The sequence below is a fragment of the Fundulus heteroclitus genome, unplaced genomic scaffold (assembly GCF_011125445.2).
Source record: "Fundulus heteroclitus isolate FHET01 unplaced genomic scaffold, MU-UCD_Fhet_4.1 scaffold_108, whole genome shotgun sequence".
In the NCBI taxonomy this organism is placed as follows: domain Eukaryota; kingdom Metazoa; phylum Chordata; class Actinopteri; order Cyprinodontiformes; family Fundulidae; genus Fundulus; species Fundulus heteroclitus.
This window is the reverse complement of record NW_023396521.1, coordinates 96,626-115,912: the sequence shown is the minus strand read 5'-3', so window position 1 is coordinate 115,912 and position 19,287 is coordinate 96,626. Positions and strand designations below refer to the sequence as shown.

The following is a 19,287-nucleotide window of genomic DNA, read 5'->3' as shown; positions in this document are numbered from 1 at the left end:
GACAAGCTGACTCTGCAGTAAATCGAGTCAATGTTATTATTTCCAAACTCAGCAGTGTTATTAAAGCCACATGTTCTCTGCCTTGCAGAGCAGCAACTCATTGAGATGGTGATTATACTACTTGTTCGGTAAATTACCTTTATCTACTGTATGGGTTAACAAGAGCAAAGGAGATCTAACAAGCACTCTCCCTAGGATCTCTTTATTAATCCTGAAGCTTATAGCAGTATGAGATATTCATCTGAAAGTAACATAATCCACAGAATCTGATAATGTTCCATTGGCTTATAGCTTTTTATCTGTCAGGGTGAAACCTGAGTATTTCAGCTTTTTCCTGCTGTTTATTTTAAGTTCTTCCCTGAGTTTCATTCATACAAGCATTTTACCTAAAGATAATGTCAAATGCAGTTACTGGCAGAGACGTGACCTCTAAAAGCAGCCTGAATGAGTAATAGTAGTACAAGAGGACAAAGATATACTGTACAAACAGAGCAGGATACATTTTGACCAGATTGTAGAACAGTACAATAAAACAGTAACTAAAATGACACCTAGAAAACACATCATAAAACAGCCCCTTGGTTGAGTGTGAGTATGTGTTGAAATAGCCCAAAAACATGTTTGAGGTATTTCTCAAATAGAAAGAAGTGTCATTGTTTCATGAACTCCATTTCGGATTGATAAATGTACCTCAATCCAGAGTTTATTCCATGCTTTAGCTTTTGGCACAGATTGGGTGAGAGTTGACGCTCCAAAACGAGTGTAATACCTTTTAATGGATGTGGAAACAAACTGAAGCTGTTTTGCACATACTCATTACTTTATTTCTGCCATGGATTTAAAAGGCAAGGCAAGTTTATTTATATAGCAGGTCAAAATATAAGACACGTTGGACTATAAACTTCAGCATTAAAATTCAAAGGCATCTTCAAACAAATAGGTTTTTAACCTTGATCTAAAGGACTTAGGGTTTCCGCACTTTTACCATCTTCTGAGAGTTTGTTCCAGATAAGTGGCGCATAAAAACAAAATGCTGCTTATCCGTGTTTGGTTCTGGTTCTAGGTATGCAGAGTAGACTTGAGCCAGAAGACCACAGCGGGCTGGAGGGTTGATACACTGATTACAAGTCATTGAAGTATTTTAGTACTAAGACATTCAGTGATTCATAGACTAACTTAATAGCACTTTTGGAGCCACGTTACACCATCCCTGGCCGTTGCTTCTTCGTGTCCCTGCCTGTCCTCAATAATGTGGTCACTATACACATCCACAACATGATTGACAAGAACAGACTGCATGTAAGTTTTACCACAGACATATGGACATCAGATGTTAGTCCGGTCAGCATGTTAAGCTTAACGGCTCAACGGTTGGATCAACATTTTAACATGCAAAAAGCAATGCTGCACAGGAGGGCCCCGAGTCACATGCAGCGACGATGATAGGTCAAGCTTTTGAAACAATGCTTGTGCGGTGGAGTATAAAAAAAGACCAAGTGCATGGTGTGCTCAGAGATAATGCACGGAACATGATCAAGGCTATGGAGAACTGTGGGCTTGCAAGCTTAGGCCTTATGGCACACACTTTAGAGCTTGCGGTAAATGAGGCTGTGCTGAGCCAAAGAAGAATCTCAGACTGTTTTCAGAAGATAGTTGGACATTTCACACACTCCCAATTTGCCACCTCCCATCTTGAAAGCTTACGGAAACAACTAGGCATGAAAGAGAAGGCTTCAACAAGATGTGCCCACTAGATGGAACAGCACATTCTACATGCTGAGAACCTTGTTCGGACAGAAGTGAGCCCTTGTAGGGCAGTAGAACTCAAAACATGCAGTAGATTTTGAGTTGCCAGCTCATCTGACCCCGTACCAGTGGACTATAATTGAAAACATGCTCATTATTCTTGACCCTTGTGAACAGCTGACAAAATATATAAGTTAAGCTACAGTTACTGCAGTTGATGTCATCCCCTCCATTGAAGCCTTGAACTTCTGTTAAATAGGACCGTTGCAACAGATTATGGAGTTAAAACTTCAAATAACACCCTACTGCAAGCCACAGAGCAGCGTTTCAGTCACCTCTACATGGAGTCCCTGTTTTTTCTCGGTACAATCTTGGGCCCTAGAAATAAGGACTGCAACAAAAGTGTTGCACGACAAGATGAGATGTGCAACATCAGCTGAAAATCTAGAGGAGCCACAGCAGAAGAAAACCAAGGCAGATGACAACAACAATGTTATCCTGCTGATGTATGAAGAAATTCTGCAGAGAAAACAACTCAAAAGACCTGAACTAAAGCAAAACAGACCAATTTAATTTATTGTTTAAGTAAAGCTTTAGCTACATCACACAACAGGGACAAATACAATGTTGGTGGGCAATGTTGAGTAGAAAGTGGGAGTTATTTAAATGTTTATTTTTCATAAAAATTAAAAAAAACAATGCCTCATGCAGCCAGGCAACATTTTGTTGATTATTTACTTTGTTACAGTTATTTAATCAAGGCTGACATACAGTATATTATGCATATAATGTCATGTTTGAAAGATATTTGACTTGACTCCACAAATACCTTTGAAGATAGTCAGGTGAAATTTTTTTTAATGCACCTTTTTGCCTGGAATTATCTTATGCTGTGGTTAATGTTGAGGATGCACTTTATTTTGTTTAGTTTTTTTGTAAAATTTTGAGAGGATGACTATGTTTATGCATATCATTTTATATTTGAAAAATATTTGTCTTGACTTCACAAATAACTTTGCAGTTAAAACCATAGATCTGTTCAATAATTTTCATGGAATGTTTTTGGAATGGAATTGTGCTTTTTGCTGCTGTTAATTACAGCAAAGGACCACATTTTGTGATGCCTGTTTTTGTCATGAAAAATCTACCACTGGTGCTCTATTTACAGTACCAACAACAGTGCATATAATTTTAAATTTGACAAATATTTGACTTCACTAATACCTTTGCAGTTAAGCCATAGATCTTTTCTATAATTTTTAAGGGATGCTCTTTGTATTTTGAATTGAATTGTGTCTTTTGCTGCTGTTAGTAAAAACAAGTAACTACTTTTTGTGTGATGACAAACATTTGTAGAGCCAAAACCTTTTGTTTGCCATTATAGATAAGCCAGAGCTCCTAAATAATTAGATTTTCATAGCTGCATCCACCACAAGCTGCAGATTATGTAAAGATTATAATGAATATGAAGTTATTGGTATCGGAATTGGTCACAGCGTTGAAAAGCAGAAAATCATCGGTTATTGGTATTGGTAGAATTATTTTATATTGTGCATCACTATTTTTTTCATTTACTAAACCATAAAAGAATATCTGACTTGGCAAAGCAGAGAATAATATCTCTTTTAGATAGGAATCATGTTTAAAATGATGCTTCAAAGTTGCTGGATGATGAATGTTTCCAATCAACTGCTGTAGATCTCAAAAGTTAGTGGAATGTATTAGATTACACAATCATTACATGAAATCCATACAAACATGTACTAAACAGACTTGTTCTATATCAAATAGGAAATATGTGTGGTTATATCTTGGTACTATGACTTATAAATAAATTAGCAAAACAATCTGCCTTTGTGTTTATTTTAAGAATTAGAGGAACACTTTAATCTAGTTTGCACATATCTAGCACTGGCGAAAAGTTTTGTGACTTTGTCTTGAGTAAACTGATATTTTATACACTATTTAAGGTTAAGACTATTATCCAAATAACTAATAATCATGTTTGTAAAATTAAATGGGTGTTTCCCTTAAATACATATTTTTTTTGACACAGAGTTAAATCATAACTATAATTTAATTTGTTTGGGGAAATATATTTAAAATAAAACTACTCTGAGAAAGTGTTGACATCTTTCTCCAAACTTGATATACTTTCTTGCTATATAATTTTTTTTCAGTCTTTAGGGGCTTTGTACTGTTCTATGTTTAATTGTTATATTGCATAAATATGTTCCATGCATTTGTTTGAGTTACACTAAAACACAGACAAGGTTTTGCCATTGCCTTCAACTTTGAAGTCAAGTAATTTTAAACATCATGCCAAGAATAGCCTTAACAGTGGCGCAATGTTTAGTATTTCTCTCTCACAGCAGAGCCTTCTGGGTGCAAATCTGAACTGTGATCTGTTTTTGTAGAGTGTCTGTTCATCTGTTGGTTTTCTACCGCTACTCCTGTTTTGTTCAAACATTTAAAAAGATCAACGTCTTAGGGCTCTTGCCCACCATAAATATCTTCGAGTATGAGTGAATATAAAATGTTGCTCCTCTTTTTGTAGTCCTGTACTGGACTAATGACCTATCTAGGGTTTACTGCACTAATGAATAACTATTTAGCAGCTCATGTTTGGAAGAAGGGATTAACACACTAAATTATAAACAAGACAAAATTTATCATTAATAAGCCTATTACTACATTTTGTCCATTATATGTGTTCAAGTGTAGGGGTGATTGATTTGACCAGTATGGGTTAAAATTATTTATGAGTCTGATGGATTTGGTTTTTAAATGTAACAGGAGTCAGTTTATATAACAGTTTTCTCATCATGCTGACCACTCAAAGTACTTCACACTATAGCCACAGTCACCCAGTAGCACTCATTCGTATGCTGATCAGTAGGCAACTCTGGATTAAGTGCCCTCCACAAGGGCACATCTACATCCGTGAGGGGGAAGCTGGAATCAAACCCACAACCTTCCCAGTGCAAGACAACTACTTTACCCACTAAGTCACAGTTGTTAAAGTTGTGGAGTTTAAAGTGATAAAGTCCTTAATCTTTTACCAGATGAGAGTGGAGAAAGAAAAAGAATGTGTCCGTGGTGAATGGAGTCTGTTGAAATGGCGCTGGTTTTCTTTGGGAGCCTGCAGATGTAAATGTCCATCACAGAGGGCGGCAGCAATCCAATAACATGTTCTGCTGAATTCACCACCTGCTACAGGTCTTTCCTGTTCTCCTGAGAGCAGCTGGAAAACCATGCAGTGCAGTTATATACCAGGAGGCTCTCTATCTTCCACTTTAGCTTCCTGAGGAAATAAAGTCTATGTTTGACTTTCCTCACTTGGTGTGAGATGTGTGTGTTGTCAGCAGAGATGTGGGCATGAAGAAACTTGTAGGTCTCCAGTCTAGCAGCCTCCTCGCCGTGTATCAAAAGGGGAATGTTTGTAGTGCGCTTAGATTTCCCTTAATTATGTTTTTTGTCTTTGAGATGTTGAGATCCAGGTTATTTTTCTGAAACCATATTGTCAAGAGTTGGAGCTCCTACAACAGGGTTGCTGTCAGCAAACTTGATTATGGTTTTGGTGGAGTGAATGGGGGAGCGGTCGTGAATTAATTTATATTAAAGAATGGGGGTGAAGACACACCCCTGATGTGTCCCTGTGTTCAGGATAAGGGTTAATGATGTATGCTTTCCCCTTTGGATAGTCTGTGGTCTGTTCCTGAGAAAATCCAAAATCCTCCTATCCAGGCCTAGGACACTTAGTGTATTACTGAGTCTATGTAGAAAAACTGTGTTAAAGGAAAAGCTGAAGACCACAAACAACATCCTGATGTGCGTAAATGTTGTCCTTCCTCAGGCGAGTCAGGGCTATGTGGAGAGTTGTTTGTACTGCATCCTTTGTTGACCTTTTTGTTCTGTAAGAAGGTTGACGTTGGTCAGCATCAGTAGAAAAAATATTTTTTATGTGTGGGAGGATGAGTCTTTTAAGACGTTCAACGATGATAGTGGTGAGAGCCACCGGGTCATAGTCATTCAGACAGTTAACTTTTTTGTTACTGGATTTAATATAGGAGACCTTAGGCATGTGGCAACAATGGAGTGAAGTAGGGACAGATTGAAAATTATAGTGAATACGGTTGTTAGCAGGGACCTCAGAGCCATTAATAGATGGGTAGGGCTGAGACACTTCAAGCAGAAAAATAATGATGCCGAACAGGGTAAGGCCCATCGTGGCACCTTTAGGGAATATGAGCACCAGGCTCCAAGTGACACAGTAACAGAAGTTTAACAACTGAGAGAACGCTCTCAAGAAAGTATTACAGTGTTTTGTTCATTGTATTATGAATGAAATTACTAATGTGGCAATAAAAGAAATATAATAATATTTTAGATACAAACAAATTGGCAGGGACATTGTTAAACTTCACCATATACAATAATACTGCAGAAAATTAAATGATATATATTTTACACACATGTTAAAAAGGAAGTGATATGCTCAAATTTCCAATCATTCAGTTATTTTTTTCACAAATATGTTTATGTATTGGTAAAATTAATTAGCATAGCATTTTGTTCATTTATAAACATTTGAAATGGAGTTTTCCATATTGGTTTAACACAAGGACAGGTCTTAGTTGCTTAATTTCTTTACATTGGGACTGAAATTTATGCAAGAAATAAATAGAAATTATATTTTATAAGACATTCAAATGTATAATCCTTAACACAACATTATAATTTGATTTGTTTATTAAGTACTAAGGAGGGGATGTCATACCTCACACACATGGTTTTATGAAATAATTGGTTTAAAGTAGAATATAGAATAGTATATACACACCAACTCCCTTCTTTGGTACACGTTCCCTGGCAACATGCTTTAAGGCATGTTGACATTGTGAAAAATGACTTGCTGAAACTTAAACCGAGTATCAGGGGACATCCACTCCTCTATGACAACGATGTACCAATTTTCTGATGGCTACATCCATGAGGATAATGCAACATGTCACAAAGCTAAAATGCTCTTAAGGTGGCTTTTGAAGCATGACAGTGAGTTTCACTATACTCCAATGGCATCCACAATCAACAAATCTCTATCCAATAGCACTAACCCTAACCTTTGGGAAATGGTTAAACAGAAAACACCGATCACGGATGTGCAGCCAACCAGTCTGCAGCAACTGTCAAAATGGACTCAAATGTCTGTGGAAGTTTGCTGAAACCTTCAATCTGTTCCATAAAGACAGTTTTAAGGCAGTTTTGAAGGCAACAGGAAATCCAAGTGAGGGTGCCTATTTAAGTGAGCTTATGTAGCTATGCATGTTACTAAACATGTCTACATGTTCTGAAATCAGTAACGACACAGATAATGCTGTGTTTAACACCACTCGGAAATATCCGAGAGACCCACTTACATATTGATTTAGAATGGAACACACAGTTTAATTGTGAAATATGGGACATTTCTTCGTTTCAAGGGATGTATGGTACAAGATATGAAAAAGGAATTGATGGATGTCAATGATCAAATTTAATGTAACTTCTCTTTTACAGCTTTGTCAATCTTTTCATGAGAAACCTCATGGCAAAATGTTTCTTGTTGGCTGTTATGCAAGTCGTTTATTTCTAATTTTGTGTTAACTGCAGAGAGCTTTCTATATAGGTCACAATGAATCACAAGTGTAATAGAAGCCTTTGGATTTATTCACAATCTCCTAACTCATTCACTTCCAGCTAGCTTTTATCTAGCTTTTATCCTCAAATTTGCCAGCAGAAATTACGAGTTAGCCCTTGCTTCAATGTCAAGCATTCTGCAAAATTTCATAAAAAGCAATTGTTCATTTCGTATTATATCCTGTAAATAGATTAACTGCTGGAACACCCTTCTCCAGATTTAGCCCTGATAACCAAAACTGAGGCAAATGAATTGAAAACAGGCCCTAATTGATGGATTAAACCACATGAGTGCAAGAATATAAGTTGTGAGGGGCATGTGAGTCAGAAACGACTCTTTTCATTTACATGTCAAAAACATGTTCATAAAAGACTTATGAAATCCTGTTCATCCCAAAATTTCTAAACTTTGTCTAAAAATCAAGACTGGATTCATTTGGATGCTGCTTATAACCTGTGGTGAAGCGTCAAAGCAGCTTTAAGCCTTTATTGCAAGAGATATTTTTTTCTCCCTTACAAGTAGTTGGAAGGGATTTGAACATCTTTTTTATTTCTACATTTGAAGTACTTTTGAACTCAAGAGGGATCATAAAAATGGTAAAGGAGTAATTTACTACTTAGAGACAGTGTGTGTGGGTTGTAAAATTCAGTAGGAACTTGCATGTATGTTATTTGACAAGTTTCACACACGCTTTGCATTTCAATGCTTACATTTTCAAAAAGTTAAGTATTTCCTGTAAAGCTATGTTTCCTCAGATTAAGTCAGATACTTGAACTAAACACCAAAGTTGAGTTAAGGCTTTTCACTTTTAATCAGAGGCCTGAGACGTGACATAAATATGAGAAGGGATTGAGGAGATTCATGTTTGCTTGACTTGACAGCCTGGAAGCAACAGAAAGCTTTGATTTGAGAAGCACTATTTATTGGTGTAGAAGATTCAGTTCAGTTTAATTATAGCATCAGCACATAGAAATATAGAAAGTGACTTCTAACATTCCAATCAAGACATGTTCTGCTTTGATCTATACAGGTTTCTCATGGTCCTGGCCTGTCTGATCCTCAGTGTCCTCTCCACCATCGATCAATTCCAGGCTCTGGCTCACACAACTCTCTTCTGGGTGGTAAGTTTAGATTCAAGTATTTTTTGTTTGGCATCTTTCATAAGAAAATCTAACAAAGATGAAATAGCCAACAAATGCCTACAGAACATAACAAGGAATGAAGAATATAAGACTGAAGTGTGAACACTGCCTAAATATTGAGGCGCTAGTAATATATGCATTTAAAACATAACAAAAGCTATAACATATAAAATATTGCTGATAATAAAATAAATAAAGGCATAGCAACAAATACTTGAACTGCAATTCTCAACTATCTAAAATCAACTTACATTCATGCAGGACTCGTGTAAAAGAAAATTTTAAAAGAACTAAAATAATCATTGATCATATAAAAAATATGCTAAAGAATGTACTAGCTCTTCTTGATTCAGTATATGCTCCTATTCTCAATAGAATTTAGTATTGCAAATCATTTTAAAAATCAATGAAAAACAAATAAGGTTTTCCTTTTGATCACACATTTACCAATATTCAATCAAGCCTTGTAAATATTATCTAGATCATTAGTAACAATTCTGTCTGAATGTTTTGCATGGTGTGTTGTGGAGCAGAGATTAGATATATTTGAACAAATATATCTACAAAGGATGAAGATTGAATTTTCCAATCTCTGCAAAACATTAGACTTGCACTTTTGAAAGAGCTTGTCTTTGATTGTGGGGTTTATATTTTCTTTTTGTACTTGTCTTTTTAGTTTTTTAGTTTTTTGGACTCCAATTTTTATTTTTAATTAGGTTTATTTGATAGTGACAGACACAATAACATAGATTGAAAAAACAGCAATTCCATGCTTGTATCATGGTGCTTATAGCGTGAGCTAGTTTTCAGCACTTTTTCCTAGATGGGCTTTTATAGGCCTTCTATCTAAAAACTGTTAAAAAGTGGAATGTAATAATAAATAATACTACATGTTATAAATAAAATAATAAAATATAATATTGACAACATATTGAAAATCAAATATGTAAAGCAAATAAAATAAGCATGATACAATGCTGTTTTTGACATAGCCTGAGTTTAGTTTGCTTTTTGAACATACTGAGGCTGGTCATATACTTTAAATTGAAAGAAAGTGAGTTCCAAATGGCAGATCCTCTTGAAGAGAGAGTACTTTTAGCAAAAGTGTTTCTACGGAAAGGCACCTTACAATTACCGTTTGAAGCCGGTCTGGTAGGTCTGCTGTTATCCTGCAATTCCTGCATACAATTGCATAATGGTTTGTGTGCAACATTTGAAAATCACCTTAAAAATTGAGATTGATACATTTAGAAAAATCCAGAATATAAAATTTAGTCAGGATAAAACAATGATGGAATCTGATTAACGTTTGATATAGAACCTTCAAGGCCCGGTTGTCGAGCCTTTTTAATTATTTGAGTACAGTTTGGTTAGTCTGTGACCAGATAGTAACTCCGTAAGACATGAGAAAATTTCATCGAGTTGAAGAACATCTCTGCACAGTGAAGTGTTAAACCTTCTCTAATAATATTAAAATGATTTATGTTTGATCTAACAGTTTTACAGAGTTTATCAACATGGCTTTTAAAATTTAGCTGAGCATCCAAAATTATTCCCAAGCATTTTCTTGCGGTACTTGTTCAATGGGATCCCCGTTGATCCAAACACACAAGGACTGTGATGGAGCTTTCTTTATTGAAAAGCATATACACTTGGTTTTCTCTGAATTTAGAGTCAAGCAGGAGTCATTTAGCCACACTGAGTTTCTCTGCAGGCTGTTATTCAGTTTTTTACTGACTAATATACTGTTTTTCTTTAATGCGTAAATTATAGTGTAATCAGCGTAGATTTGCAGGTTAACTTCAGAACAGATTTCAGGAAGACTATTAATATAAAGGCGGAGCAGAATGGGACCTCAGACATTTCCTTGAGGAATCCCTGTTGCAATTCTGTAAAAGGACGTTTTACTATTATTGATGACAATACATTGTTCCCTGTCTGTTGAGTATTACTAAAAGCAAGACAGTGATTTTTCTGAGAAATTAAATAATGAAAGCTTTGAAATTAATAAATTATGCTTCACAGTGTCAAAGGCCTTTTTAAGGTCAAGGAAAACCGCCAATGGTTTTTCTCCTGTCTAGTGATTGTTTAACCTGGGGGGGTCAAGGAAAACCACCAATGGTTTTTCTCTTGTCAAGTGATTGTTTAACCTGGGGGGGTCAAGGAAAACCACCAATGGTTTTTCTCTTGTCAAGTGATTGTTTAACCTGTTCAAGCAGCAAACATATGGCGGTCTCTGTCGAATGATTGTGTGTGAATCCAAATTGAAGAGGCTGCAGAAGATTTTTATTTTACAAATATGATAGCGCTTGTTCTCAACAGCTTTTGCATGACCAGCAGTGTCAGTCACTCTTGTGAACATGCTGCTCACCATTTGGGGAAAGGAGGGACATTCAGCAGAACTTTCCAAGCTGATTGGGCAAAGCAACACCTAGTGCACGCCTACCAGAGGTTGGTTTAAGCCAATATACCAGTTCACGCGTGACGTCACGAGCTACTTCCGTGCTACATCTGGGTCCCGCGGGTAGGCAAAAACAGTACTGTTCCCGTCTACTACCATGACAAAACAGGTGAATTAGAGCGTACTTTTAGTTAGTTTATTTTTGGAATCTAAACAATGCCTACCACTTGTTGTGCTCCCGGTTGCACACAGAGGCATTCCAAATCGTCAGATTTACGTTTCTTTTGTTTACCGAAGGACAAAGAAAGACGAAAGAAATGGATAATTTCAGTGAAAAGGATGCAGGCAGACAATCCCAATCGACTGTGGGAGCCATCATACCACGACAGAATTTGCAGTCTACACTTCATCTCCGGTAAATACAACTTCATTTTGCACTGGTCATTGTTCTACTTAAATAATTATATAAATAAAATATTGAGATATATACATAAGTCAAGACGTAAACGTTCCTTTCGTAATAATATACGTACATGTACAATGTATGCAAACCCTCTGGCATGAGTCTGTGAAAAGGATAAATAAGACAAAAATAATCCTCAGTGAACAATCTGTTTTTTTAACCTACCAATGGCGGGTCTTCCTCTCTGCTGAGGCGCTGTCTGTGTCCGACCCCGCTTTTGTATGTTACAGAAACATGTCTGAACATCCATCCATCCATTTTCTGACCCGCTTAATCCCTCATGGGGTCGCGGGGGTGGCTGGTGCCTATGTCCCGATATAAAATAATTGTAGCCGTCCAGTGGTTTCAGGGGCTTCCATGCTCTCTCATGTGTACTTGCCTGCCGTGTTTATAAGGCAGCTGTATATGTTGCCGTACGGAACACTTGGCCAGCATTTCACTGACTCGCTCCATCCTTTCAGGGTTTTGCTGTGTGGATCTGGCAATCTGATACCATCAACCATCAACCTAGTCTTAAAACGATCTTGTGATACGTCGAGAACTCGTCGTTTCCTTTGTTTGCGTCCGCCATTGTGTTCGCCTTTTGCCTACCAGTTTGGCGCGCATGCGCAAAAAACCCTGATCAGAACAATAACAATGAACTGATCTATATCGGATATTGAAGGTGACAGACAGTTAGTTGAGATGGACAGGGCCATTGGATGTTCTTAACTGATCAGCAGGACTGGTAGGAGGAACAAGACTATGCAGGTAGTTCCTGGAGTATGAAGAAATTGATACTATTAACTGACCTCCTTGCTTCCCTAACCTAAATCCAAGAAAACCTCTCTGGACATCATATTTAAGTCCATCCGATGCCACCAGGTTGCACTTTAGCCATTCCACGAGCTTAATGATGGTCAGGAACTGGGAGGGAATACCCCAGGACATGTCCCAACATTTCTAGGCATGCATACAATCATGTGGGGGCCATACAAGTCAAGTTCTATGTTCTACATTGAGTTGTTGCACTGACATTTCAGCAAATTGGACAAGCTTGCCGGTTTTAATTAGTCTTTGACTTCATATTAAACACTCTGTGGGTTGACCATATATATATATATATATATATATATATATATATATATATATATATATATATATATATATATATATATATATATAAATATCAGTATAGATATCCAGTGTGATTGTTTTTGCCATAAGAGATGATTTTTTTTAAATACATTTAATTTTTTTGAGCAATGTATATTGCAATAGTTATATTGCACTTGGATGTTTTTTCTTCTTATCACTCTAAGCTGGAATTATTTTTAATAGTATTGGGAGACCATTTTATAAATCTACATTTAACAGCTATACTCTTTTTTTTCAATTGAGATCTCATGTGTTTCCAATGTGCCCCTTTAAGTTTTTAGCAGTATATATTAAATAAATATTTCTTTGTATGTGTATTTACATATATATTTTTTGAGAATCATTTGCTAGGTTGAGCTGAAATTAAGTTTATTTTGAACTACTGTTGCTAGGTTGCTAGTTAGGATTCAAGGTAAATCAGGAATATTTGTATTTATCTAAGTAAATTGGAACATGCCTTGCGATGAGGCTTGTTTGTCAGATTAAAAGCACCTTTTGAAAATATCAACCTTTATCAAACATATTCTTCATTAAATTCCACATTTATTTTTTTGGAAATGTATTTTATTCAGTCTGATGCAATATTCTGCTTATAAATATCATGCATTCATTAGCTGTAAGTGTACATTTATCATTATTAACAGAAATATAGGGTAGAAACATGGGTGTTATTTTTGTCGCACATACATTACTAGGAGCTGAAATAAGTATTGCTCAAGGATATTCTTCTTTGAAAAAATGAAAAATAAAAAAATAAAAGAAAATGCTCCATGAAGTTTTAAGGCACTCACAATGTAATTACAATTTCTCTGTTCAGAGACCGGCCAGAGGACTGAACTTGCATGCCGAGTGTCGGCTCTCACAGGAAATACTGTCTGGCAAAATCACTAAAACTAGGAAGCAGTCAGACAGAAATTAAAATCATTAAAAGAAGTATAATTTAAATTCAGTCCATAACGGTGGTGATCTTAATGGTTCCTTCAGCACTCAACCTTTACTTCTCCACTCCATTGACTTCGCTTCAGTTCTTTGAGGTCTGCAGAGATTTGTTTCTGCATAGGTTTCTGAAGGTGCCTCCACTGCACTTCAGTGAGGTTGAGGTCTGGACTTTGACTAGGCCATTGCAATACCTTGATTCTTCTCTTTTACAGCCATTCTGTTGTAGATCTGCTGCTGCATCTGGGATTGTTGTCCTGTTGATGATGTTCAGGTCAAGCTTCATCTCACAGATGGGCTTATAGTATATGACTGCAGGATACTTTAGTATACCGACGAGCTCGTGGTCGACAAAATTTCACGATCGGATTAAAATGTATTCGGATTAAAAACCGAAAAATCGTATTATACTGTTTATATGGGCACACAATCAATTCAGGTATCATAATGTGCGTGTATATGCCCTCGGCTTTATTTAGAATCCAACTACTCTGACATTCAGTTATCAAATTTCCCTAAAAAAAACATAGAAGAAGAAATGACATCTTTGCGGAACAACAAAAACTAGTAAACAAAGCAGTATTGTATGAGATCGTTTGTCTTCCATGCACCCAGACTGGACTTGCGGCAAGTTCTAATTACTGTCCAAACGTTATTGAGTAAATGATAATTTTGAGCTCTTTTAATGTTTTGAACAGAAAGATTGTATCAGGAGGACAGCCAGTTGTGCTTCCCGACATAGTTCTGCAACTCAAATAATACGTCACGTTTTTGTCGGGAGCACATGCACACTCAAGTCAGTTTGCCACATTCAGAATAACATGATCCTAACAAACATTTCCGTGCAATGAACTATATGAGTTTCAGGTAGTTGCCTGAGTTTGTTCAGCTGCACGCATATACAGTTCCACAAAAATGACTACAAGGCCTGTGACTTCAACTGCACAAAGCAAAACCAATAACCTTCCTGGAAGTAAAAATATTAACTTGAAAATTGTGCTGATGTTTTGAATGAATAGACAAAGGCACAGACATAGTCTTTGGTTTTCTCCTGATAATTAACACACATCTATGAAATGTCATTGACAATACATGACACAATCTAAATGAGAAGGTCAGAAAAGAAGAAATTGATTTAATTTAAATTTAGTTATTTTATATAGCACTAATTAAGAAATGTCAACTCAAGAAACTTTACAAGGCCAACAAATCCAAATGTCAAACAGAAGTATATCGTCAATTCAATTCAATCATATGGTTAAATAGGTATGTGTCATGTCTTACTCTTAATAATACCCTTGTAAAAGTTAAAACATCACTCCTAACAACAATGCCAAATTTTCACAGTAATTTGCAGGAAATTGTGAGAGATGAGAAGGAACTTCACAGTGGGTATTACACCTCATCCAAACAAATCATAGTTTAACAGGCTTTAAAATAAGTCTTAGTTCCTTAATTGAGTTTTATCTGCATAATCTTAGAATGTAGTGAGTGGATGTGCTGACTGGGTTTGGGGAGATTTTAAAAGTAAATAAGTTGTGCTATGGACAATAATTACCAAAAGGAACTAAAATAATAATTAAACAAATATGTTTTTGCCTGGTAATGTAATCGGGCAACACTGTACTAGGTCTACATCTTACAATGCATTTTGTGTTGGATCACAACACGTGAATCAAGCAAATAACCATGAAAAAAAAACCTTTTTACAATTGGGTCATAATTGTTTTACTTTATGAAAGGTTGGCAATGTGCCTAATTTGGGTATAGAAACAGAAAGACATAAAGTAGGTGTCAAATCCCTGAAAGCATTTTCAGAATTAATTAATTAACCAGTATCCATAAAAAAAATACTTAACCATTTGCCTGGTGACATTGTAAAGTAACTACATCTTCCCTCATTGGAAAATATTTAATTTCAGGTTTTTTTCAGGTTTGGTTTGAGCTGCTCCCTTTTCTGGTACATCTTAAGTCTCCACTAAGTGTGGAGCCCATACCCCATCCTGCTCTCCCCCGTTACCTGGGGTCCGTTCTTCGTACGTTGCTTAAAACATCCGAGATCAAATGAGACATCCAAGATGATTTCATCCGGCTAATCATGATCCGGCTAATTGGGTTCTTCGAACACACCTGTTGTTTACGATTAGTATCACTGGATTGAGTTATCTGAGATAACTGCGCGTTCATGTGTCGCTTTAAATAGGGAAAATGTATCGATAGTAGAAAGAATGATCAGCAGCGCTGCTATTGGCTGTTCAGCATGGCCAAAGAACGCCCACAGTTTTTCTCCCAAGCAGAACACGAGCTTTTAATGGAAGGTTATGCCGAATTTGAGTTATTAATTAAAACGACAGGGAACCCCTCAAAGTCTGCTAAAGCCAGGAGAGAGGGCTGGCAAAAGCAGCAGACAAATTAATGCGTAAACACTGTCCATGGTAGATGTTTCTATCACTTTCTACAGTATGAATTTTTGCATTTTAATAATCTCATCTTTACTTTGTTCTTTTATGTCAGAGCCTACACGGGACCCACTAGAACATGGGGACAAGTAAAAGTGAAATACAAGAATATTCTACAAAATGGTAGCCTTTAATTATTATACTTTATTTTAAAAAGGCACTTGTTATGTCAAGAGATCCAAATTTCAGTGTCATTCCTTAGAGACGGGAAGTAAAGGACACGTGCAAACTGGGAATTTTACCAAACAAAATCTTTATCCATAAAAAATGAAAATCTTCCTTTTCCAATTCATCCCAGTTTACACGGTAAAACTGTATTGCTCCGTGGCTAGATAATCCATCCATAGTTTTTTCTAATACAATATACGGCTCGACAGGAAGCAAGCCTTTCAAAGTAAACTAAACTTCACAATAAAATAGCCCGAACAACTCTTCTTACTGAATATGATAAAAATAAAGAGCAAACCATCATACAAATAACTTAAATATTTTAGATTTATGGCTCCAACACCACTTTTTCCTCTTTAAAAGCCACTGTTAAATGATGTGTTTGTCTGTTTATAACAGCCACCAAAAAAATCTCTCTACAATTACACTGTCGCACTGCGCTAAAGGATCCTGTCTATTGCGGAATACGCGATTAATTCGAAAAACTCTGCAAATTATTCTTGCACCTTCCGCAACAGGTTGCTGTCGTAAAAATGGACATGGCTACGGCAGACTTCACTATCTCCTCCGCTTATACAGCCGTGATCTAATCTAATTAATAAAATAAGCCTGCTCTCGAGCAGGCTCAAGCTGGCGCACATGTTGCTATGACAACAAGTGCAGGATGTCTTTCTAAGAACCAATCGTTCCAAGATCATGCCAAATCTCAACAATGGACATCCTGCTAACTGAGTTAGCGACGTACGAAGAACGGACCCCTGGTGTCTTGGCTCGCTGGAGCAGTGCGGTCCTCGGTGTTCGGTGCTGGGTGCTTGGGCGGGCGCCGTAGCTCTGTCTGGGACCCCACCGCGTGAGCTTTTGCACCTTGGGCCTCGGGTCTCTACCCTGTGGCCTGATCCGCTCCGTCCTAGCTGCTGTCAGGGGAGCCCACGCTCGTCCCGGTGTTGTGTGGCTGTTGGAGGGTTTCCTGGGGCTCATCTCTGCTCTCCCTCAGATGGGGAGGCAACTATCCCTGTGTTGGCCCCTCTTGGGTACCTTTGCTCGGGGGTTCCATTCGGGCATCTGGTTCCCCTGGCGTCGGCCTTGGTGCTCGGGGCGGGTCTTTGGCTCCTCACAACCACTACTGAGCATTTCCATATGGAAAAAACCTTACATACAGAAGTGCAACTCTCACACACACATACAGATGCTTTGATTCAGATGCTTACAGATTCACTTCTATACAGAAAACCTGTATTATTGTCTTCGATCTGTCACTTTATACATGTCGTATTACCACAATACTGTATATTCTTCAGTGATGGTATCGATGCGTCGGTGGGTGTACCTTATCGGTGGGGGGGCTGCTCTTAGTATCTCACTTTTTCAGGTGAAGAACAGACTCTGAGGATGTTTATATTGCTCTCCTCCCTTTCGCTCCTCTTTCCCTTTCTCCTTCTGTCCGTTTAGCACTTTTTCTCATCTGTTTCTTTTCTTGTTTTTCCTCTTCTACCTTCCTGTTTCAGTTCAATTGAACATGAAATAGTCCCCAGCATAAATTATAAAAGCTTCTTGCATTTATAAATCAAGTGGAGCACTATGACGAAAGCAGTAAAATCTGTTGGACTCTTTTTGGCACTAAGATAACAACTCTTAATGCTACACTGCCAGACAGGATACACACACACAACAATAATAATAATAATAATAATAATAATAATAATAATAATAATAATAATAATAATAATAACAATAATAATAACAATAATAATAATAATAATAATAATGTATTATTTTTATTAATATTATTGTTGTTGCATATTTGCACAAATGCCTTGCATATTTGCACAAATGCCTTTTTGCACCATAATTTCTGCACATTTAAATGGTTTAAATATTCTCCTGTACACTGTGATCGCACACTGTTTCTTTCTCCTGCATTGTTTACATTTCAATTGTTTACTTTTTAATCACTGCTGCACTTTATACTGTAATTTACAAGCAAAATTTTGTTCTTTATGCACTCTGTACATACAAAATGACAAATAAAACTGTCTAAGTCTTATAATAATAATAATAATTTCAGGTTTTTGTGATTTGTGATGTTTTTTTTTATCTCCATAAATACTTCAAAAGGAATTTTCTTGGTATCTATCATATCTATTTATTCTACCATTTCAAAAATGTTTAGAGTTAATGAATTTCCTGAAATGAAAACCTGCTGATTTTCATGCATTAATTTATGATTGTCTAAGAATATTTCCAGTCTATTACTAAACCATTTTTTCTGAAATCTGAGATAATTGTGGCAATAGAGAGAACGGTCTCATTAGTAAAGAGATGTTCATTATGTTTTTTTTTTTATTTATTTGGAATGATTCTGTTTGAAATGACACGTTACTTAAATAGGTTTATGGCTTCCAAGTCCCATTACTTTCTTCAACAACATTGAAGTTCAACAACGTTGAACTAAAAACACTTCCGGCTGACAATATGAAAATAAAAGGTTTTAAAGATGGATTTGGGAAATGGTTTTCGACCATCTACCGTGACCAACTGGGAGTTTGTGGGGACAGGGAGAGGCACAAAATGAGACAGGAGCCCTGATCCAGCAGTACTTTCTATGTGAGAGAAAAATAAAATATAATGGTAGTAGTACTCATCTAGTGACTTCATCTTTGAGAGAAACAGTTACACCTTTGATATTTTTTTTCAAAAGAAACAAATCAGCCTTTAAAACCATTTTTGACTAACTGTTAAATATTAAAACTCACTGTTATAAATATTATAGAATAATGACAATTATCAAATGCTTATGTAATAATTTAAGCCTAAGACTAAATGGTACAGCACTATCTCCTAATCTACAGTAAAGAGACATTTCAGTCGTTAGAAACTTGCAGCATAACTTGTTAGCTTATGTTTTCAAGGATGTTTTATACCACTATATCTAGTGACCCTTTTATGCTGCTCTCCAGCGTTGGTGGCGTACAGTTAGCTTAGCATGTAGCACCGTTCAGCATTTCGTTTTTCTGCCTGTAACGTCAACATTTAACTTAACGTAAACTGGTTATTTTCACAATGTGCAAGAATTCATTGAGGTCTTACAGGGGTTTATTGGTTGTTGCATGTTCTGTTGTCATGTGAGGTAGGTTGTTTATTGTGGATTGTGTGTG

General features: G+C 36.6%; 1 protein-coding gene across 1 annotated transcript in view; it reads left to right on the top strand.

Moving 5' to 3' along the window:
- The window catches only part of kcnq1.1 (potassium voltage-gated channel, KQT-like subfamily, member 1.1), a 101,674-nt gene that overhangs the window by 6,410 nt on the left and 75,977 nt on the right, over window positions 1-19,287 (top strand). Inside the window, exon 2 of the mRNA XM_036128690.1 lies at window positions 8,457-8,547. Coding sequence (XP_035984583.1) covers window positions 8,457-8,547 — 91 coding nt within the window. The remainder of the gene's footprint in view (window positions 1-8,456; window positions 8,548-19,287) is intronic.